The 17,690-nt window shown below is 44.3% G+C and overlaps 1 protein-coding gene across 1 annotated transcript in view; it reads left to right on the forward strand.

The window, feature by feature from the left end:
• Positions 1–16,276, forward strand: part of LOC149297932 (actin-binding LIM protein 3-like) — a 48,363-nt gene extending 32,087 nt beyond the window's left edge. The window contains exons 14-22 of the mRNA XM_089488123.1: positions 1,617–1,745; positions 2,286–2,350; positions 3,151–3,292; positions 4,055–4,081; positions 12,557–12,615; positions 13,449–13,509; positions 14,173–14,180; positions 15,403–15,483; positions 16,163–16,276. Of these exons, the coding sequence (XP_089344249.1) occupies positions 1,617–1,745; positions 2,286–2,350; positions 3,151–3,292; positions 4,055–4,081; positions 12,557–12,615; positions 13,449–13,509; positions 14,173–14,180; positions 15,403–15,483; positions 16,163–16,276 (686 nt within the window). The remainder of the gene's footprint in view (positions 1–1,616; positions 1,746–2,285; positions 2,351–3,150; positions 3,293–4,054; positions 4,082–12,556; positions 12,616–13,448; positions 13,510–14,172; positions 14,181–15,402; positions 15,484–16,162) is intronic.
• The last annotated feature ends 1,414 nt before the right edge of the window (positions 16,277–17,690 follow it).

Genomic DNA, 17,690 nt, shown 5'->3' on the forward strand with positions numbered 1-17,690 from the left:
ATATGTCTGTTGGCTGCATGTGCGCTAACACTGGATGTTTATACAATACAATGCATGCTTTACATTTGCCATACAATTTCAATCGAAATAATAATAATAAATCAGAATTAATTGTCATTCTAACATTGGACTTGCTCATGAAGCTGATGATTTGGAGCTTACTGATGGCCATGTGTTTATGTGTTGTATAAATGTTTAAAGAAAGCTTGGTAATGCATTGTTCTATATGGTGCATGCATCCCGGTATGCCTGGTCCTTTTATTTATAAGTACAGTAGGCCCTGATTACTAAGTAGTTCTAAGCCGCAAGGAAACTAAAACTGTTCTTACCCAGAGCTTTTCTAGATCTGAATTCTTTTTTGTTCTTTTAAATTACCATTCTAATTAAATTAAGTGCACAAAACACTAGAGACATTTTGAAGCGTTACCGACATGTCTCCCTGTACTCTCCTCCATTTGGTAGAGTGAATAAAAACTGAAGAATTATAAGGGCGGCATTAAATGGCTTATTAAACAAGAATAAAATGTTTCGTGTAGCAACAAAAAGTTCAATTATTAGTTAAAAGAAATACCTATTATTCACCATATAAAGCTTTTCAAAATGCAAGACTAGCCTTGTTAGATATTTTGGGTGTTTTTTCAATGCAGTGTTGTGAGCTGCACATCTTTGACATTGTTTTTTATAAGTAATGTAAATTCTCAGATGTTACCTAAATACATAGGCAAAAAAACAGCACATGTTATTTACTGTTTGTGCCTGAACGGCAAACTACAACTTACAAGTTAGCAGCCCAGAGCTTTTTTTTTCTTTTTAGTGTTATTTATTTTGTATAGCTTTGTGAGAGGGCATTGCCTGTGTGGCACGGGCAGCGTTGTCACAAACTAGAGTAAATGGGCTTAGAACCTTACATGAAAACCGCATGAGCGTGGACTTTCACAATGAGAACTAAAGGCTGTCACCGTGTCTCTTCTCTCCCTTCTCTCCGTTCTCCTCCCTGTGTCTGCCGGCCGGCTTTGTGCCGTGGTGTAAGTAAGAGCTTCACTTCTTTTCTTTAGAGGAAGCAGAAATCTCTTGCAGCGCCTTACTTACCAATAATGATGACTCTGGCAAAAAAAAAAAAAACACTTCCTCAGCATGCGTGAAATGTACATTTTATTATTAATAGGGTCATCATTCATTTATAAAATGCCATACATTTTCAATGCATAGTGAAATGTTGTTAGCTGACCATTATTCACAAACTCTTTCTTTCCAGATGCATATGTATGCTATATATACTATATATCCATATATACATACATTTCTATGTGCTTAATGGTATAACAATTGTGATATATAATGCTTGTACACACCGTCATGCAATAGTTCACACCAACAATGAATAGAAGGGTTTCATTTGTAGAGCTCTGTCAGACCAGATGATTTTTATAAGCTTAACGAGGACTTCATCTTTATAAGACCACCTTTGCTAAACTTTATTATGTAAATATACTAGAAATGGTCAAAGCAAATTGTATAAACCAAACATAACCATAATACAATGCATTGCAAATTGTAAAAGTAATAACCAGATTCATGTTCTTCTGTATAATTAGTCACCCTACCTGTGATTTCAGATGATCCTTTTGAAGCAACCAAAAGTAAAACAAGTGAAGATCTTGTACAGTCCTCTAAATATTTTCCGGCTTACAACCCTGACCCCTATTATCAGCCTGAATCAGAGTACTGGATGTATTCGCCCAAAGGTATTGGTTATTCCTGCACACGAGTTGATCAGAATTTATTGGCTATCATAGTTAGATGGCAATCATGAGAGGTCAGAATGACCACTCAAGCCCAACCTTATTCTTAGTGAGGTAGACAGTAGAATGTAGACCTTTCAAATAACCAACATAGAGAAAATCAATCTTACACTTTATTCTGTGTCCCATCAATTCCGTATCTAGCCATTTCCACCAGGATACACGAAAAACCATTATTATATAGTCATTTGACTAGCAGTACTTGAAGAAACAACATACTGTGACTCCACCAGTCTCCTTATTTTACCATTTTCTAGAATATCAGACTACATGACAATGATGACATAATGTAATCTAGATTGTAAACTCGTTTTAGCAGGGTCCTCCTCACCTGTTGTTTCTGTAAGTCAAATTGTTATCTTATATACTACATGTATTGTCCTGTCTACCCATTGTGCAGCGCTGTGGAATATGATGGTGCTATATAAAACAATAAATAATAATATAATCGTCTTCACTGACTTGCTCTCCTTCCTTGTGCAGTACCACGAGCACGGAGATTCTCATCCGGAGGAGAAGAAGATGGGTTTGACCGGACCATGCATAAGGTATCCTTACTGTCAAAAGGAAATGAAACTTGCTATAGATTTGAGCTTTTTACTGTGCACAGCCTTTTGCTAATTGATTATTATTTTTATGACATCTAGTGGTTAAAATAGTCTTGTCAGTTTTGAAGGACAACTATCAAAATTGAAATTGGTTATGTAAGCTTGAGGTATATATTTGGTAGCCAAGAAGAATCCAAATGTCAGCTCCCCAGTTTTTACAGAAATGACGTTTCCATGATGCTCTCTTGTTCACCCATTTTCTCTAGTGGCGGCAGAGCATCATCAGAGATGTTGGGCTGCAAGGATGTAGATTTAATACAAAACAAATTAAGATAGAACCTTGGAATGACATAGTCTGTGGGTTTTGTATATATACACATTAACATGTAATACTAATTACTATTGTAGCATGTCCCATAGTTATAGCATAGCTTTTAAGGGATACTGCAGCCATCATATCCACTTTAATGCATGATAGCTGCATGGTCCCCATACATTTTGTGCTTTCCCTCTTGCAAATGCATTGGGGGATTTTCTCCATTTGCCTCATCCCCCCAGCCGCTAAACACATCTCCTGCTCTCTGCGCCCATGAGATCTACTCACCCCCTGTCAGCTCCAGCACTTGCCCAGCAATTATTTGGGGGGTCTTATGAGACCCTCCCATACTCATGCGCAGAAAGCTCTTGACATTTTGGTGAGAGAATAGGACCACAATAGCTCTGCTACTGCAGCTTCTACTAATGCTAAGTTAAACATGTTTAATAAATGTTTATACATCTCACTACATTTCTATTTCTAGCTCCAGGGAGGAATTGGCCGAATGATCTTGAAAGAAGAAATGAAGGCCCGCTCATACGCTGATCCCTGGACACCACCTCGCAGCTCTGCGGGCAGTAAGGAAGCTCTCCACACGGCTGGATATGAGGGCTCTCTCAATGGATGTAAGTTTCCGGGAGCCTTGTGGCTTAATTTCCTCTGTAAAAAACTCAAACTTTATTCAGTCTTGTCTTCAGGGTATCTTTATGCATCTCTAGCCTGTGTTGAACCCTAAAAACCTTCATGACCTGTCAGGAAAATGTGTGCCTCAGGATCTATCATATCAGCATGGAACATGCCCCCCATCTCATGAACCATCATTGACTCTCACCGAGCCAGACGTCTTGCATGATCATCTTTAAACATCAGACTTCTTATATGTATAAGAGCCCAGTTGCTGGCCAAGCCAAGGGGTTACTTCAATCTGGAGCCTTATATGTAAGGCATTAGAACATACAGTGTGCAGATTCCATTCCAAAACAAACTTTGATCATGGACTCTACGTTTGGCATGAAGCGCTTGTCCTGTATAATTAACTAATATAATTGGGGGCAGCCATGTACAAATCAACTTTAAAGGATCTCTAACAGGCCATGTTTACAGGTCAATACACCCCTAAGATTATGGATAATTGAGAACAAATTAAATTGTTATATCCGTGAATTATTATGGTCGTTGTGGCCCAGTGGCCATAAACTGCAATGAGAAATTAAAACTGCATGTGGCTCAAGTATTAGATGCTCCATTAGAGCATGTTGATTTTGCATTTATAGCTGCTACCCCGGGATGCCACTGTGAGCATGCTTTTTAATTAATCGGAGTACTGATGCTAAGCATGCTCTGTGTTGGATAACATTGGTACAATAAATATAACTGTTTTCTTACAGCTCCGAAACGCTATCTGGCTGACAGTGGTGAGTTAACATGCCCGCTTATACAACTGTACAACTTTTGTGTGTGTTTCTACATATTTGTATTTCGATAGGTTGTATACACTCTGGTATTTTTTGGTCTAAATGCCATAAAATATCTACGTATATTTTCTATTAAATATCAACCTTAAATATTGTGGTATACAATATGAGACAAAATTATTATTTAAGCACAGTTTCACACCCATCCACTTAGGTTGAGAAATATGTGTGGATTGTGGCACAAATTAACATCATAGTCACATTCTGTCCTAAAGTTACTTATATAACTGCATAGAAATGTGCCTGGATTTTTCAAAAAAAAATGTAGTCTCAACACAAGTTGAATGTAAATAAAACTAATTCATACAATAGAACAGTATATATATATATATATATATATATATATAATTTGCTCAGAATTTAACAATAGAAAATCATTGTAAATTGTGATCGGTTCTCTGTGGAATCAATGTGATAAAGCTGGACACAATTGTCCATATGTAATAGGTTGTTGTTCACTTGTTTAAATAAAACCAAATTCTGCCTTTTAATGAAAACCACTACCAGTGGCAGATAAAATTTCTTATGTTCAGCCAAACATTAAAAGTCAGGATCGGGGGGCGTGTCTGACCGCCGAGAGAGATGGCCGCATGAGCTAGTTGCTCCGCCGCCGCTCGCCTACTATCCTACGACATCTGACCGCTACACCAGCATGGGACGAAATAAGAAGACGGTCTCTGACCCCTCACCAGCTGGGGATCGCCGCAGGTCCACTTCGGCCTCTCTCCGTGAGTATTTCTGCACCCCGGCGGACTTGGCGTCGCAGGCCTCGGAGGCCTCGGGGGACCACGTGGCTGTTTCTCCCGCAAGCTCTTCCTCGGCTGAGGAATCGGCCTCCACCACGCGCCTACCTCCACCTTCCCACCCCCCAGAGGTTGTGCAGCTCTTCTCTTCGGCTCCGTGGAAGGCAGACTTTTCACTCCTAATTGCCGAACTCAAGCAGGTGGTCCGAGATGAGGTGTCGGCCCTGCGTACTGACCTGTCGGCCCTGGAGCAACGGGTCCTGGCCCTGGAGGGCTCGGAGACCCAGCATAAACTCGCCCTCGCTACTACACAACGCCTGGGTGACCGTCACACTCATTACCTCAGGGAGCTGCGTCGGCGAGTTGAGGATATCGACAACCGCAGCCGGAGGCAGAATGTGCGGATCAGAGGGGTTCCCGAACCGGACGCGTCGGAGGACGTCTTTGGCCTTCTGGAGGAGATCTTCAACGGCCTTCTGGGGCGCCCGTTGGCCACCCCCGTGCCTGCGGACAGGGCCCATCGCGCTCTGCGTCCTCGTGGGGACCCAGGGTCCCCTCCTCGGGACATCATTTGCCATCTCACAGACTTCCGCCTGAAAGAAAGCATCATGGCCCGTGCCAGGGAGGTTGGTGAGTGGTCCTTCCGAGGACACCCAATTTCCTTCTACCAGGATCTCTCTGACCTGACGCTTCAGGCGAGGCGGGCACTGCGTCCCTTGCTCACCGAGCTACGGCGGCTCCGCATCCCATACCGCTGGAGCTACCCGTTTGCCTTGGTTGTCAGGCATGGCAACCGGTCCCTGACTATCTCGCACCACCACGACATCCCTGAGGTGCTGCGCCTCTTGGCCCTGCCGGATCTCCAGATCTCTGACTGGGTGGATATGGATGCTTTTTCTGGTCGACCTCTCAACCCACCGTCCAGACCGCGCAGACCTCGGCGCCCTGACTCTGTGGGACGGAGATCTCCACCCGACCCTTCCACGCACTCTCCTGCTGTCCTGGCCTCTCGCCGCTTAGGCCCTATTGAGGAGTAGAGGACTTTGACGCGCATTGCCTGCTCCGCCGTTTTGGCAAAGCCGTTTATTATTTCGTTTTTTTTTTCTTGATTTGTCTCCTTTTGGCCTTGTTGTTTTTATTATTAGGGGCCTTACTTCCGCACTTTTCCGTCTTTATCTCCTCTGGGGGGGGTGGGGGGGGGTTGTTGGGGTTTTTTTTTTTTTTTTTTTTTTTTTTTTTTTTTTTATACATGCACGCTCTTACACGAACACACGTGGGTCACTGTCGCTGCGGCCGGGGGGCGCCTTGCTCAGGCTATTATGGGCGCACTGGTTGCCTCATCCCATGCCTGTACCTATGGGCTCTGCCGCTGCGGCTGGGGGGCACCTTGCCTTCAGCACTACTATGTGCGCACTGTTTACCTCCTCCCTAACGCCTCTGAGCGGGTGCTGATTCGGCCTCATGCATGTACCTACGGGTCATACACGCGTCACATCACGTCTATGTACCTATACATTCTGTTTATGTTTATGTCTGACTGTCTACGCTCCCCCCCCCCCCTTTTTTTTTTTTTTTTTTTTTTCTTTTTTTTTGTTTTTTGTTTTTTTTTTTTTTTTAATTTTTTTTTTTATTATTATTTTATTATTTTTTGCACTGCGGCGGGGGGGCGCCCTGCTCCCAGCGCTACTGTGTGCGCACTGGTTGCCTCGTCCCTGCCGCCTCGGAGCGGGTGCTGATCCTACCCCAGGCCTGTACCTATGGGCCCTACACCCCGCATCGCATTCATCTGTTTTACTTTATTTACTGTTTATGATTAACTTTATACGTACTCTATGTTTTGCACTGCTGATGCGGCTGGGGGGCACCTTGCTTTCAGTGCTGTTGGTCCCCCCATCCCTAACGCTTCTGAGCGGGCGACGACTCTGCCCCTCGCCTGGTTCTCCAGGCCATGCGCGCACCACATCATGTCTATCTGCATGCCTATATACACTGTTCATATACGTCCCCCCCCTGACGAAACGATTCTACCCCGTGCCTGTACCTACGGGCCATGCGCACACCACATCACACTTATCTCCCTACCTATGCATGATGTATGTATATATATATCTGTTTTATTTATTTTCTCCCCATGACGTTCGGCCTCTCTATCCTACACTGATGCCTTTAGAGGCATTTTGTTTCTTCTCAATTGTTGGGTTCCGACTCGCACAGCGGTCTTCCGATTGTCGACATTGCTATTAAGGTTTTATCTAGTAAAGAGTGGCGGGCGGCGGCCCGCACCTGGTTCACTCATTTTTGGTTTTGTGTTTCTTTTCTGTTCTGTTTTCACATTTGGTGGTTCCACCTTTCTCGTGGTCTCATCTGTTCCCCCACACAGAGACGCCCTGTTGTTGTCGGGTGTATAGTACCCGTCGGGCGTAGTTGGTGTTTTTCTTGTTTTGTCCCTCACCTTTCTAGGTCCCCCTGCTTTTCCTCCCTTTCTTCCTCTGTCTTGCTTCCGCTTCTTTTCTTCCCCTCCCTCTCTTTTCTCTTCCCCCCCCCCCCCCTTTTTTTTTTTTTTTTATTATTTTATTTCATTTTTTCTCTCCTCTTTTCTCTTTCCCATTAATCTCATGTCGTCTTCCCATACACGTGGGCTTAACCTTCTCTCGCTCAATGTAAAGGGTCTTAATACCCCTGAGAAACGCTCCTCCCTCTTCCGAGATCTCCGTAGGGGTCGGGTAGACATCGCCTTTATTCAGGAAACTCACTTCCTGGGGCCTCGTGCTCCTCGGCTCTCCTGCCGCTCCTACCCCACCAGTTTTCTCAGTAACAACCCGACGGCGAAGGCTAAGGGGGTAGCGATTATTTTTTCTGCCCAGGTTCCCTTCAATGCCTCAGACGTTGTAGCAGACCCCGAGGGGAGGTATTTATTGGTTAAGGGCACGATCGCGGATCAAACGTACACGTTGGTGAATGTCTACCTCCCTAACCGAGGCCAACATATCACTCTTCGTTCTGTCCTGCAAAAACTCACTGGCTTTCAGGAGGGGATCCTAGTCCTAGGGGGGGATTTTAATGTGGCGCTGTACCCGGCTTTCGACACCTCTTCCGGGACCACACGGACTCCTCGCCATGTCCTCCGCAGGATTCATTCCCTCCTTACTACGCACAGACTAGTCGATTGCTGGAGGGCTCTCCATCCTAATGTGAGGGACTACACTTTCTACTCCACACCCCATGACTCATATTCCCGCATTGATTTCTTCTTTCTTCCCTGTCACTTTGCCAATCTTCTTCGCCGTTCTGCCATTGGGTCGGCAACCTGGTCGGACCATGCCCCTTTATCTCTTTCCCTAGCTTCCCCCCTGCCCCGTCCCACTGGGGGCTCGTGGCGCCTCAATGAATCGGTTTTATCTGATGTGCTGGCCCGCTCTGAATCGCTCGAGGTCCTCCGCTGTTATTTTCGAGAAAACTTACTGCAAGGTACCTCTGAATTAATAGTCTGGGAGGCGCACAAATGTGTGATTAGGGGACATTTTATCAAGGAGTGCTCTCGGCGCAAACGCGCTGAGCGGGAGAAGATAGACAAGCTCTATACTGATATAGCCTTGGCAGAACAGGCACACAAATCTTCCATGTCGGGAAGTGACCTGCAGCTCCTTCTGTCTCTTCGGGGTGAGCTGGCCTCGATTCTCAACCGCAGACTGCACAACTCCTTTCTGAAAACCAAGGCACTATATTACGAGCATGGCAATAAGCCAGGTAAGCACCTGGCTCGGGCGCTGCGGGCTGTACGGAAACCCACCTATGTGCCCAAGATCCGCTCCTCGAGTGGTCTCCTTCACTCGCATCCCTCTGATATCTCTCGTTGCTTTCAGAGCTACTATGAGGGCCTCTACAATCTCCGCACGACCCCTCCAGGCCCCTCCCTTCCTAGTCAGTCAGCAGACATTAGGTCATATTTGGCTAAGACTATTAAACGGACTATCTCGGCGGACGACGCAGCCACGCTAGACTCCCCAATCACACTACCTGAGTTTTTATTGGCCCTTAAGTCTTCTCCGGCTGGGAAATGCCCCGGCCCAGATGGGCTTCCTCTTCGTTATTACTCGGAATTCAAGGACGTTTTGGGTCCTCACTTTGTGAGTGCCTTTAACTCTATCTTAACTGGCACTAGTATTCCGGATCATACTCTGTCGGCCTCGATTACCCTGATCCCTAAAGAGGGTAAAGACCCAGAGCAATGCAGCAGCTATAGGCCAATCTCGCTTCTGAATGCAGATCTGAAACTGTTGGCCAAGATCCTGGCTAACCGTATTAAGCCCTTTATGTCCTCTCTGGTCCACCCGGACCAAACCGGCTTCATCCCTGGGCGTGAGGCTAGGGATAGCACTATTAGGGCCCTTACGCTTATGCACTACGCCAAGCAAACCGCCACTCCGACTATATTGCTTTCCACGGACGCAGAGAAGGCTTTTGACAGGGTGGACTGGCCTTTTATGCTGTCCACCCTGACGCACATGGGTTTCGGTCCTGGTCTGCTGACCTGGATTCGGTCCCTGTATTCTACTCCCTCGGCTCATGTCCGTGTTAACGGCTCTCTTTCGGGTTCCTTTGCTATTCGGAACGGGACCCGGCAGGGCTGCCCACTGTCCCCCCTGCTTTTCGTGCTTTCTGTTGAGCCCCTTCTCCAAGCTGTCCGGATGAACCCTGATATCTGTGGGTTAGGGGTCGGGGGTACTAATCATAAGATTTTGGGTTACGCAGATGACCTCCTCTTCGTTATCACCCGCCCTCATATCACTCTCCCGAATATCCTCCGGGAGTTTTCCATATACGGTGCCCTCACCAATTTCAAACTCAACGCCTCCAAGTCCGAAATACTGAATGTGAACCTGCCTCTGGAGGTGGTCTGTCCCCTGAAGGCCTCCTTCCCTTTTGCCTGGTGTAGCTCTAAGCTCAAGTACCTGGGGACCTGGTTGACGTCTGACTTCTCCCAACTGTTCCACTATAATTTCTCCCCTTTGCTGACCACTATCCGGTCTGATCTGTTGTCCTGGAAGTCGTTGACGATCTCCTGGTTGGGTCGTATCAATGTGCTTAAAATGAACATCATGCCGCGTATTTTATACCTGTTTCAGACCCTCCCTGTTGCTATCCCTCCCTCTTTCTTTGCCTCTCTGCGTGCGGCTTTTCTGCGGTTTGTCTGGGGCTCTCGGGCCCCTAGGGTATGCCTGGCTACGCTGATTCTCCCCAAATCTAAAGGCGGTTTGGCGTTGCCCTGTCCCCGCACTTATTACAGGGCATGCCATTTGTTGCGTGTGATGGAATGGTCCCATAGCCCTGCACATAAACAATGGGTGGCCGTGGATTCCGCTTTACTAGGCCTTCCTGTGTCCTCTTTACCATGGCTCCTGTCTCCCACTGCTCGGGAAGTGGCTTTGCCTCATCCCTTCATACGGGCTACCCTTGCGGTCTGGTCTCAGGTTCTTAGGAGGACACGGCTATCCTCTGTGCCCTCGCCTCTGACACCAGTTAGGTATAACCCTGACTTCCCTCCTGGGATGAGTGGTGCCTTCCTTTCGCCTGTGTCTGGGGACGGGAGGTCGGAGATCCGCGCTTACCTCTCTGGGGCTGGCCTTAAGCCTCTGGATCAACTTTCTCGCCACACACCCCCTTCTCTTCTGGACATGTTCCGTTATGCCCAACTCCGCAACTTTGTGCGGTCGTTACCCCGGAGGCACACTCTGTCGCGTGCACTCACTGTGTTTGAGGACCTTTGTGTTGCTGCTGCGCTCCCGCCCCATGGCGTCTCGCGGCTCTACGGTCTACTTCTTGAGGCGTCTAACCCGGTGCCTCCCACGTTCATGGGACGGTGGGAATCTGAGCTGCAGGTTGCCTTTACGGCGGAGCAATGGGAGAAGATATGCGTCCTTACCCACTGTTGTTCCGTGAGTACTGCTGACCGGGAAATGTCTTACAAGCTCCTAGCTTTGTGGTACCGACCCCCGGCATTAACATCCTTGTACCGCCCTGACGTGCCGAACAGGTGTTGGAGATGTGACGCCTCCCCCGGCTCTCTCCTGCACCTGTGGTGGCAGTGTCCTCGCATAGCTCCCTTCTGGAGATCCGTTCACGCCCAGTTGCGACGCCTCACAGACAGCGAGGTTCCATTCACTCCGGAGTTCTGCCTCCTTCTTCATACCTCCCTCTCGGAACGATGGTTCCGCAGGTCTATTACGCGCCATCTTCTCACGGCGGCTAAGGCACTCATCCCATTGCACTGGGGTGACCCTGCTCCGCCTACCTTCAAGGAGTGGGTCCTCCGGGTTGAGCAAACGAGGGTCTTGGAGGAATTACGTTTACTCGCCACAGGTGCGGAGGCAAGATACCAGAAGACCTGGTTTTATTGGCTGGAGTTCGTCTCCGGCCCTGCTATTTGCCCCCTGTTGGATTAGTTGCACCGAGACGCTTTTCCCTGGGTTGGGTCGGGGTGGTTGAGAGGCGTGTATTTTCTCTCCCTTGTCCCTCCCCCCCTTCATTTATTTTTTTTTTTTTTTTTTTTCTCTTTCTCTCTTCTTCTTTTCCTGAGTTCCTACCTCCTCCGCCTAGCGCTTCCTCCCCCCCTGTACCTCTTCTTCCCCTCTTCCCTTTTAGCCTCCATACCCTTCCCCCCCCTCTTTTCTCTTACTCGTCCTTGTTATTTTCCTCCCCTTGGGTGGCATTTACATGAGGGCTTCTTCCATAGCCACACTGTGGGGTTTGCTGTACCATGTGGATCCAATAGTTATGTCTTACTGCATGTATTTCATTGCCCCTTGACGTGAAGCTCTTCACTGTACCTATGTGAGCTGTTGTTATGCAACATGTCCTTCATATAATGCGATGTGTTTCCTCAGATCTCCCACAGCGCTGCTCTCTTTTTGTTTTTGCCTCATATTCCCCCTTTTCCTTCTGTACCCTCCCCCCCCTTCTTGTTATGTACTGAAAAATCAAAAATAAAGAATTTTGATTTACCCTAAAAGTCAGGATCTGCCGCACAAGTGTTAATAAAAGTACCCAAGACCTTGGCCATAGCCAGGAAAATGTTCCTAGGTAGAAAAAGGCTTCTTCAGGAGCTCACAATTTGACTTTGTGTATTTCTTGCCATATAAAAAGAGGATGAGATGCTCACGAAGAACAGACAGCCGCTTCATAGCCTGTCCTACAGAGAATGCCCACTTGGGAGCAATTCAAATTCCTGGCCAAAAGTGCAATCCAGAACAAAATGAGAGGCAAGTTTTCTCTGTATGAGGGAACCAACAACCCAAGACATACTGTTCAGCCTGCATTGGCCTCACCAGTGGGCTACAGTTGGTACCCCTTTAGTCACCAAGTCTGGACTGACCTTTACACTTGGGATGAACCCCAAAAGATCCCAGAAGGGTGAAATACCATACAAAAAGAAGATGAGATACTCATCAAGAACTGGCAGCCACTTCATAGCCTTCACTTCATATTGCGTTCCCCCTTGGGAGGATCTCACATCTAACTCTAACTTTAATCTACATATCAGGCTGACCCAGACCTAGGAATTGTGGGTGGTACATTCTGGTGTCTAATAGGCAATTAGGCCTTTATATGGGTTTCTTATTGTCATTTTGTGTGAGGTATGTTCTTCAAAGCATTTTGTTATATCTATTTCCAGATCCCTTAATCAACAAATCAGCCTCTCTCCCGGTGTACAGAAGAAATGGACTGCACAGGGTACGGGTATTGACGTAGACTATTTGATTCCAACAATTCTGAAAGCTATAAGCCTTATAGCAGTAGGCAGATTGCTTTTAAAACTGTATGCCAGTAGGAAAGGTATTATGTCAAAGTTTGTTTCTGTAAAACTCCAAACCCTAAAGATATTTGGTTACAACTCTGATTTTATAATCCCCAGGAAATATTTAGGTATAATTGTTAGTTACTGAAGCATGGTTTCGGCTGGCTGTAAAATGTTTTATTTGCTATAGGAAGGGATGCTTTATTCCCAGATAAAACTGTCATATGTAAATGCCAAATTTCTGCTATTCCATCTAGTAACGATTAAGTGCCAGCTGTGTAGGATAATAAAGGGTATGATCATCTCTCCTTTGTTAAACGAGGAGCTAACAAGATATTTTCTCTGATGTCATCACATCTGTAGCGCTGATGGAATTGTGAAGGAGGATGTGATGTCATCCTTGCGCTCTCTGTTGCTAGAGTTAAAGTGTGGGGAACAAAGAGGCTTAAGCCAGTGATTACACAGATAATGCCAGTGTCAAGGCCCAAACTTAATCATATAGTCAACCAGACTTCTTGTTTTGCTGGTGCTAATGTTATTGGATGGGGACTCATTTGTAAGCCGATGAGTGTATTTCATAGAGTACCATGAGAGTTCATGATTAGGTAAATACAATGGCAGATTATTGTTATTCTTAATTTTTCTGATTATACAGCGTTCCAGTTGGCAGTCAAGACAACGTTACACTCAGAGCATGGTGTGGATTAGGATAGAGATGGAGTTCTAGCATATTGAACTATGTATAAACAACTGTTCGTGTTTCTTGCAGCCACCGAGCACAGAGCTCTTCCACTATGACAGTGCCAATGCGGTGAACTGGGGCATGCGAGGTAAGATAGTCGCTAAGTACGTTCTGGTCACTAGTTAGACAAAGACACCTTGGGTCTATCCATATGGCAACTGATGTTTCAGCATATATTAGAAATCAAAAGTGACAGCTATTACAATTTACAGGGCACAAGAAAACATATTAATAAGTAGATTTAACACAAGCAGGGCAAATTCAGATATGCCCTGATGGAGATGATAAACACTACACTGGGATAAAACTATTTGTTAGTACTGTTTGTTAAAGCAACTCTATAATCACTGTTATCATCAACACAAAACAACCATAGGTTAGATATAGTCCAGATGTGTTTCCTGGACTATTCTCTGTGAAAAGGACAGCTGGACTAGTTAGCGATACAGTAAAAAGTAAGACATTGTCAATCTGACACTTAGTGTAGAACTGAGATCATCCTTAGCCAGACAATGTGTGACCCAGAACAGGAGCACAAATGGCACTTTACCTTTTCAGGCTGAGTAATGTATTGGGTTAAATGCCGTTAATTGCTCTTCTTGCTTAACCTTTGTGTGTGTGCTCGCCGGTACGTTTGATATGTATCTGCTTCTCCATGACTGCACACCATTACCCATACTTGTTTCACCTCCCTCTCTGTACTTTCACCCATCTCACTATGCCCCTTGTCTCATTCTTTCCTGTTCTACAGAGTACAAGGTAAGAAGATCCAGAATTCCTGCAGGAATTAGAGAGACCAGTTGCCATGGCAATGAACCGTTACCCACCACCACATGAAATTGCCTCTTTTGTTTTCTTACAATGATTTTGTTTCCCTGTGTCCATTCACCCGTGGTTCCAAGGACCTTCCTAATATCCTGAAACGGAAATCAATGCTGCTTCTAGCCACCCACCTTGAAAAGCATGGTGGGCTGCTCTGCATCTAGATTCTGCGCTGCGATCTTGATGAATCCTCAAATTCTGTCATTACAGTGGAGTAAATCCCATATAACAGATATCAGAAGTAACGATATATTAGTGTGTATTTGTCTTTGAACATCTGAATGCCGTTTGGGTCCTCTATACAAAACGCTACTTGACCTTTGTACAATGTAGAATGACTATTATTCTTTTCATGGGGTTCTCATTCACAAATCCCAGGATGCCCAGCCATCCACAGCTGAAGCGGTAACAACAGGCCCCTTGAATTAACCCTTCTTTTCATTACAACATTTACCTCTGCTTATGCCCATGAACGGCCAGCATCAGTGAGATTATGGGAGTAATGCCCCACAATGACATTTTTTCCAGTATTATTAAATGATATAGTACTCAATTAAAAAAAAGCTAAAATCAATTTCTATAACAAATTCCGTATTCCGTTACGTGTTAAATTTATCTCCGGTTATTAAATCCAGTCCAGTGTGCGTAAGTTCGGATCAATAGGGCAATTGGGGTTGGTTGTTAAGTCTGAGGCATATGCTGATCAATAATCCTTGAATGCACACAGAATTTAAACCCTGCGCCGATCTCAATCTCTGCTTTAGAAATTGGATGGTGCATTGATAAAAAAGGGCATGGGTGTTCGTTATCATTTCCTAAAGTTAGAGCATGATATATTCATTCCGCTGTATTATTCTTGGAGGTTTGTATATGTGTGCAGAATTTGGTGTAAATATTATCATTTTTCATATTCATTTTTGATGAAATGTAAGACTGCTGGCAGATATCGGGCAATCTCTATAAGAAGAGGGTTGGATCTATATCTTTCCAACTGTAAGATAACCAACACTTAAAGAGAAATACATAATTTTTATAGTAACTATTGAAATTGCTCATTAATTATAATTAGCTCGCATTAAATGAAAGGTTGGAGATTCTTGTGTTAGGTGAACTAGCATATGAACTAACGCATCAGAAAAAAAGATTTTTCTTATTACAGATTTATCCGTATGAATTACTAATGGTGACCACTAGAGGGAGGAACAGACTGCCTAAAGATGTCGACAGAACACGCCTGGAAGTAAGTAATGCAATTAGGAGGGTCATTATCTTAATGTGCCATGAAAAATGTGTGCGGATATTATAGAACACTCGTCACAGCAAACTTTCCGCATATTATGGTGCTTAAAAAAGATTGTTTTAAAGGCAAGATAAAATAATTTAAGCTTCTTGTGCATTTCAGGCATTCTGTTAATTACAATTATTATTTACCTTTGTTAGCTTAAGCAGACAAATGGGTTTATTATAATATTTTTAAAATATCTTTGAAATATGTTCTGGAAAAAATGGTTGCACTAACATAGCGTAGTATATATATATATATATATATATATATATATATATATATATATATATATATATATATATATATATATATATTATATATATTACAGTAAATCTCCAGAGGTACATACTTATACAGGGTGCCAGTACAATATTAAATGTTTTTAAGTTTTGTTAAAATGACTTGCCTTATGATATTATGGGATTGTGATTTATATCACTGCCACCAGGGTTTACCTGAAGATAGAAATAATTATTATGGAGCAGCCTCTAAACATACATGGATTTTTTTAGAGCATCTTTTGTCGTAAATGAGCTAAGAATTCTTGTTTACGCTGTGTGTTCCTAAGTCTTCAAACACATTGCAGTTGGCACGTGACAATTTTACGAGCCCCCGCTTCTCATTCTCTTTACAGAGACATTTATCGGCTGAAGAGTTTTATCAGGTCTTTGGAATGACCATATCAGAGTTTGACCGCCTGGCACTGTGGAAACGGAACGAGCTGAAAAAACAGGCCAGGCTATTCTAACTCGACGCACCACGTGCCTCAACAGCAAATGTACACCTCTATAAATATATTTATACTTATATATATATATATATATATATATAAAGAACTTCTGTATAACTACTACAAATGACATGTATATTGTATTATAGGCCCGTCTCACTATAGGCAGAGATGTTTGCTTTAACCCTTTGAGACGTGGAGGGGACATCAACCTATATCTATGCAATGCGTTGCAGTCTCCTCTAACGGCTGAGAAGGTTATAATCTGTATCGAGAGATATTTTGAACTCTCATTTATATTTTTAATGCTGTTTTTTATGCACCACTGTTTCGGAGAGTTTAATTTCACTAAAGCCTGTTAGCTGTGTCATGTTTAACATTTACTTTTACTTAACCATGTAGTCAGTGACACAAGATTGGACTATTGAGCTCTGCTATACCCCAGTTAAGTAATATTTTAAGTTGTATAGAAATCAGCAACAACATAAGAAGCAATACCCGGATAGTGTGTGTCCTCTTTACACAGGAGACAGAGACAAAGGTCTTCAAGTTTAAATATAGTTTTTATTTCTCTAAACAACATGGCACCGTGAATAACAGGCCAGCAAAAGACACCTCAAAACACCTGATGGGTTTCATTCATACTAACAGGCTATTATTTCTTATGTAGTTGCTGTTTCCGATTGTACGGACAGGCTGAGGGACCTGTGTCCGGACTCCGGAGCACGGTGGGACCACGCGGTTTGTTTTTTCGTGCTCTCTTATTTATGTAAAGAAATCAGACCTTAAGATCCCTACAACAAAAAATCACACACATGTTATTGTTGGATCATTTAGTAACCCCTTTGACCACCTTTGGTGGAACAAATCATTCCAGCTTTCCCCACATTGAGGGCTCCTCAGACACCGCCATTTCCTGGAAGACGCCCAAAAAAATCAGTGAAGACTCAATTACTGGGGCAGCTCAGTGATGCTTTTGGAAATGCTTAATACTTTAAGAGCAATTGCAAGCTCCTCTAACTAATCTGTAGTAAAACATGGGTCCCATAAGAACCACCCAAAGCATGGAGGTTTCAATAAGACTATCAAGCAAAGCCAGGCATGTGAGCATTGGCTTAAGAAAAATGGCTGGTTGAGCCTAAGTCGTCCCTAGTTATCAAAAGTGTTGGAACAGGGGCCGGAGAAGAGCCGGTTGAAACACCTTGTCTCATAATGTTTTTAGCTTTCCTTATAGTTCCTTAAATTGTAGGTTAGTCCTGCGTGCTCATAGCTCAAAAAACAAGCCCAGGATCTGGCTAGACTCCAGCTCAGCTCATGGCGCTCCAGTTCTTATTTTCTGAATTCATTTTACCTTAGTTCATACCCACATCCATCCAGTGCTAAAATGTAAGAATGAATGTCTACATTAGAGGTTATTGTTGGCCATTCTATA

This window comes from Sceloporus occidentalis, unplaced genomic scaffold, assembly GCF_023333645.1.
Source record: "Sceloporus occidentalis isolate IW3139 unplaced genomic scaffold, rSceOcc1.0.p SCAF_36, whole genome shotgun sequence".
Classification (NCBI taxonomy): domain Eukaryota; kingdom Metazoa; phylum Chordata; class Lepidosauria; order Squamata; family Phrynosomatidae; genus Sceloporus; species Sceloporus occidentalis.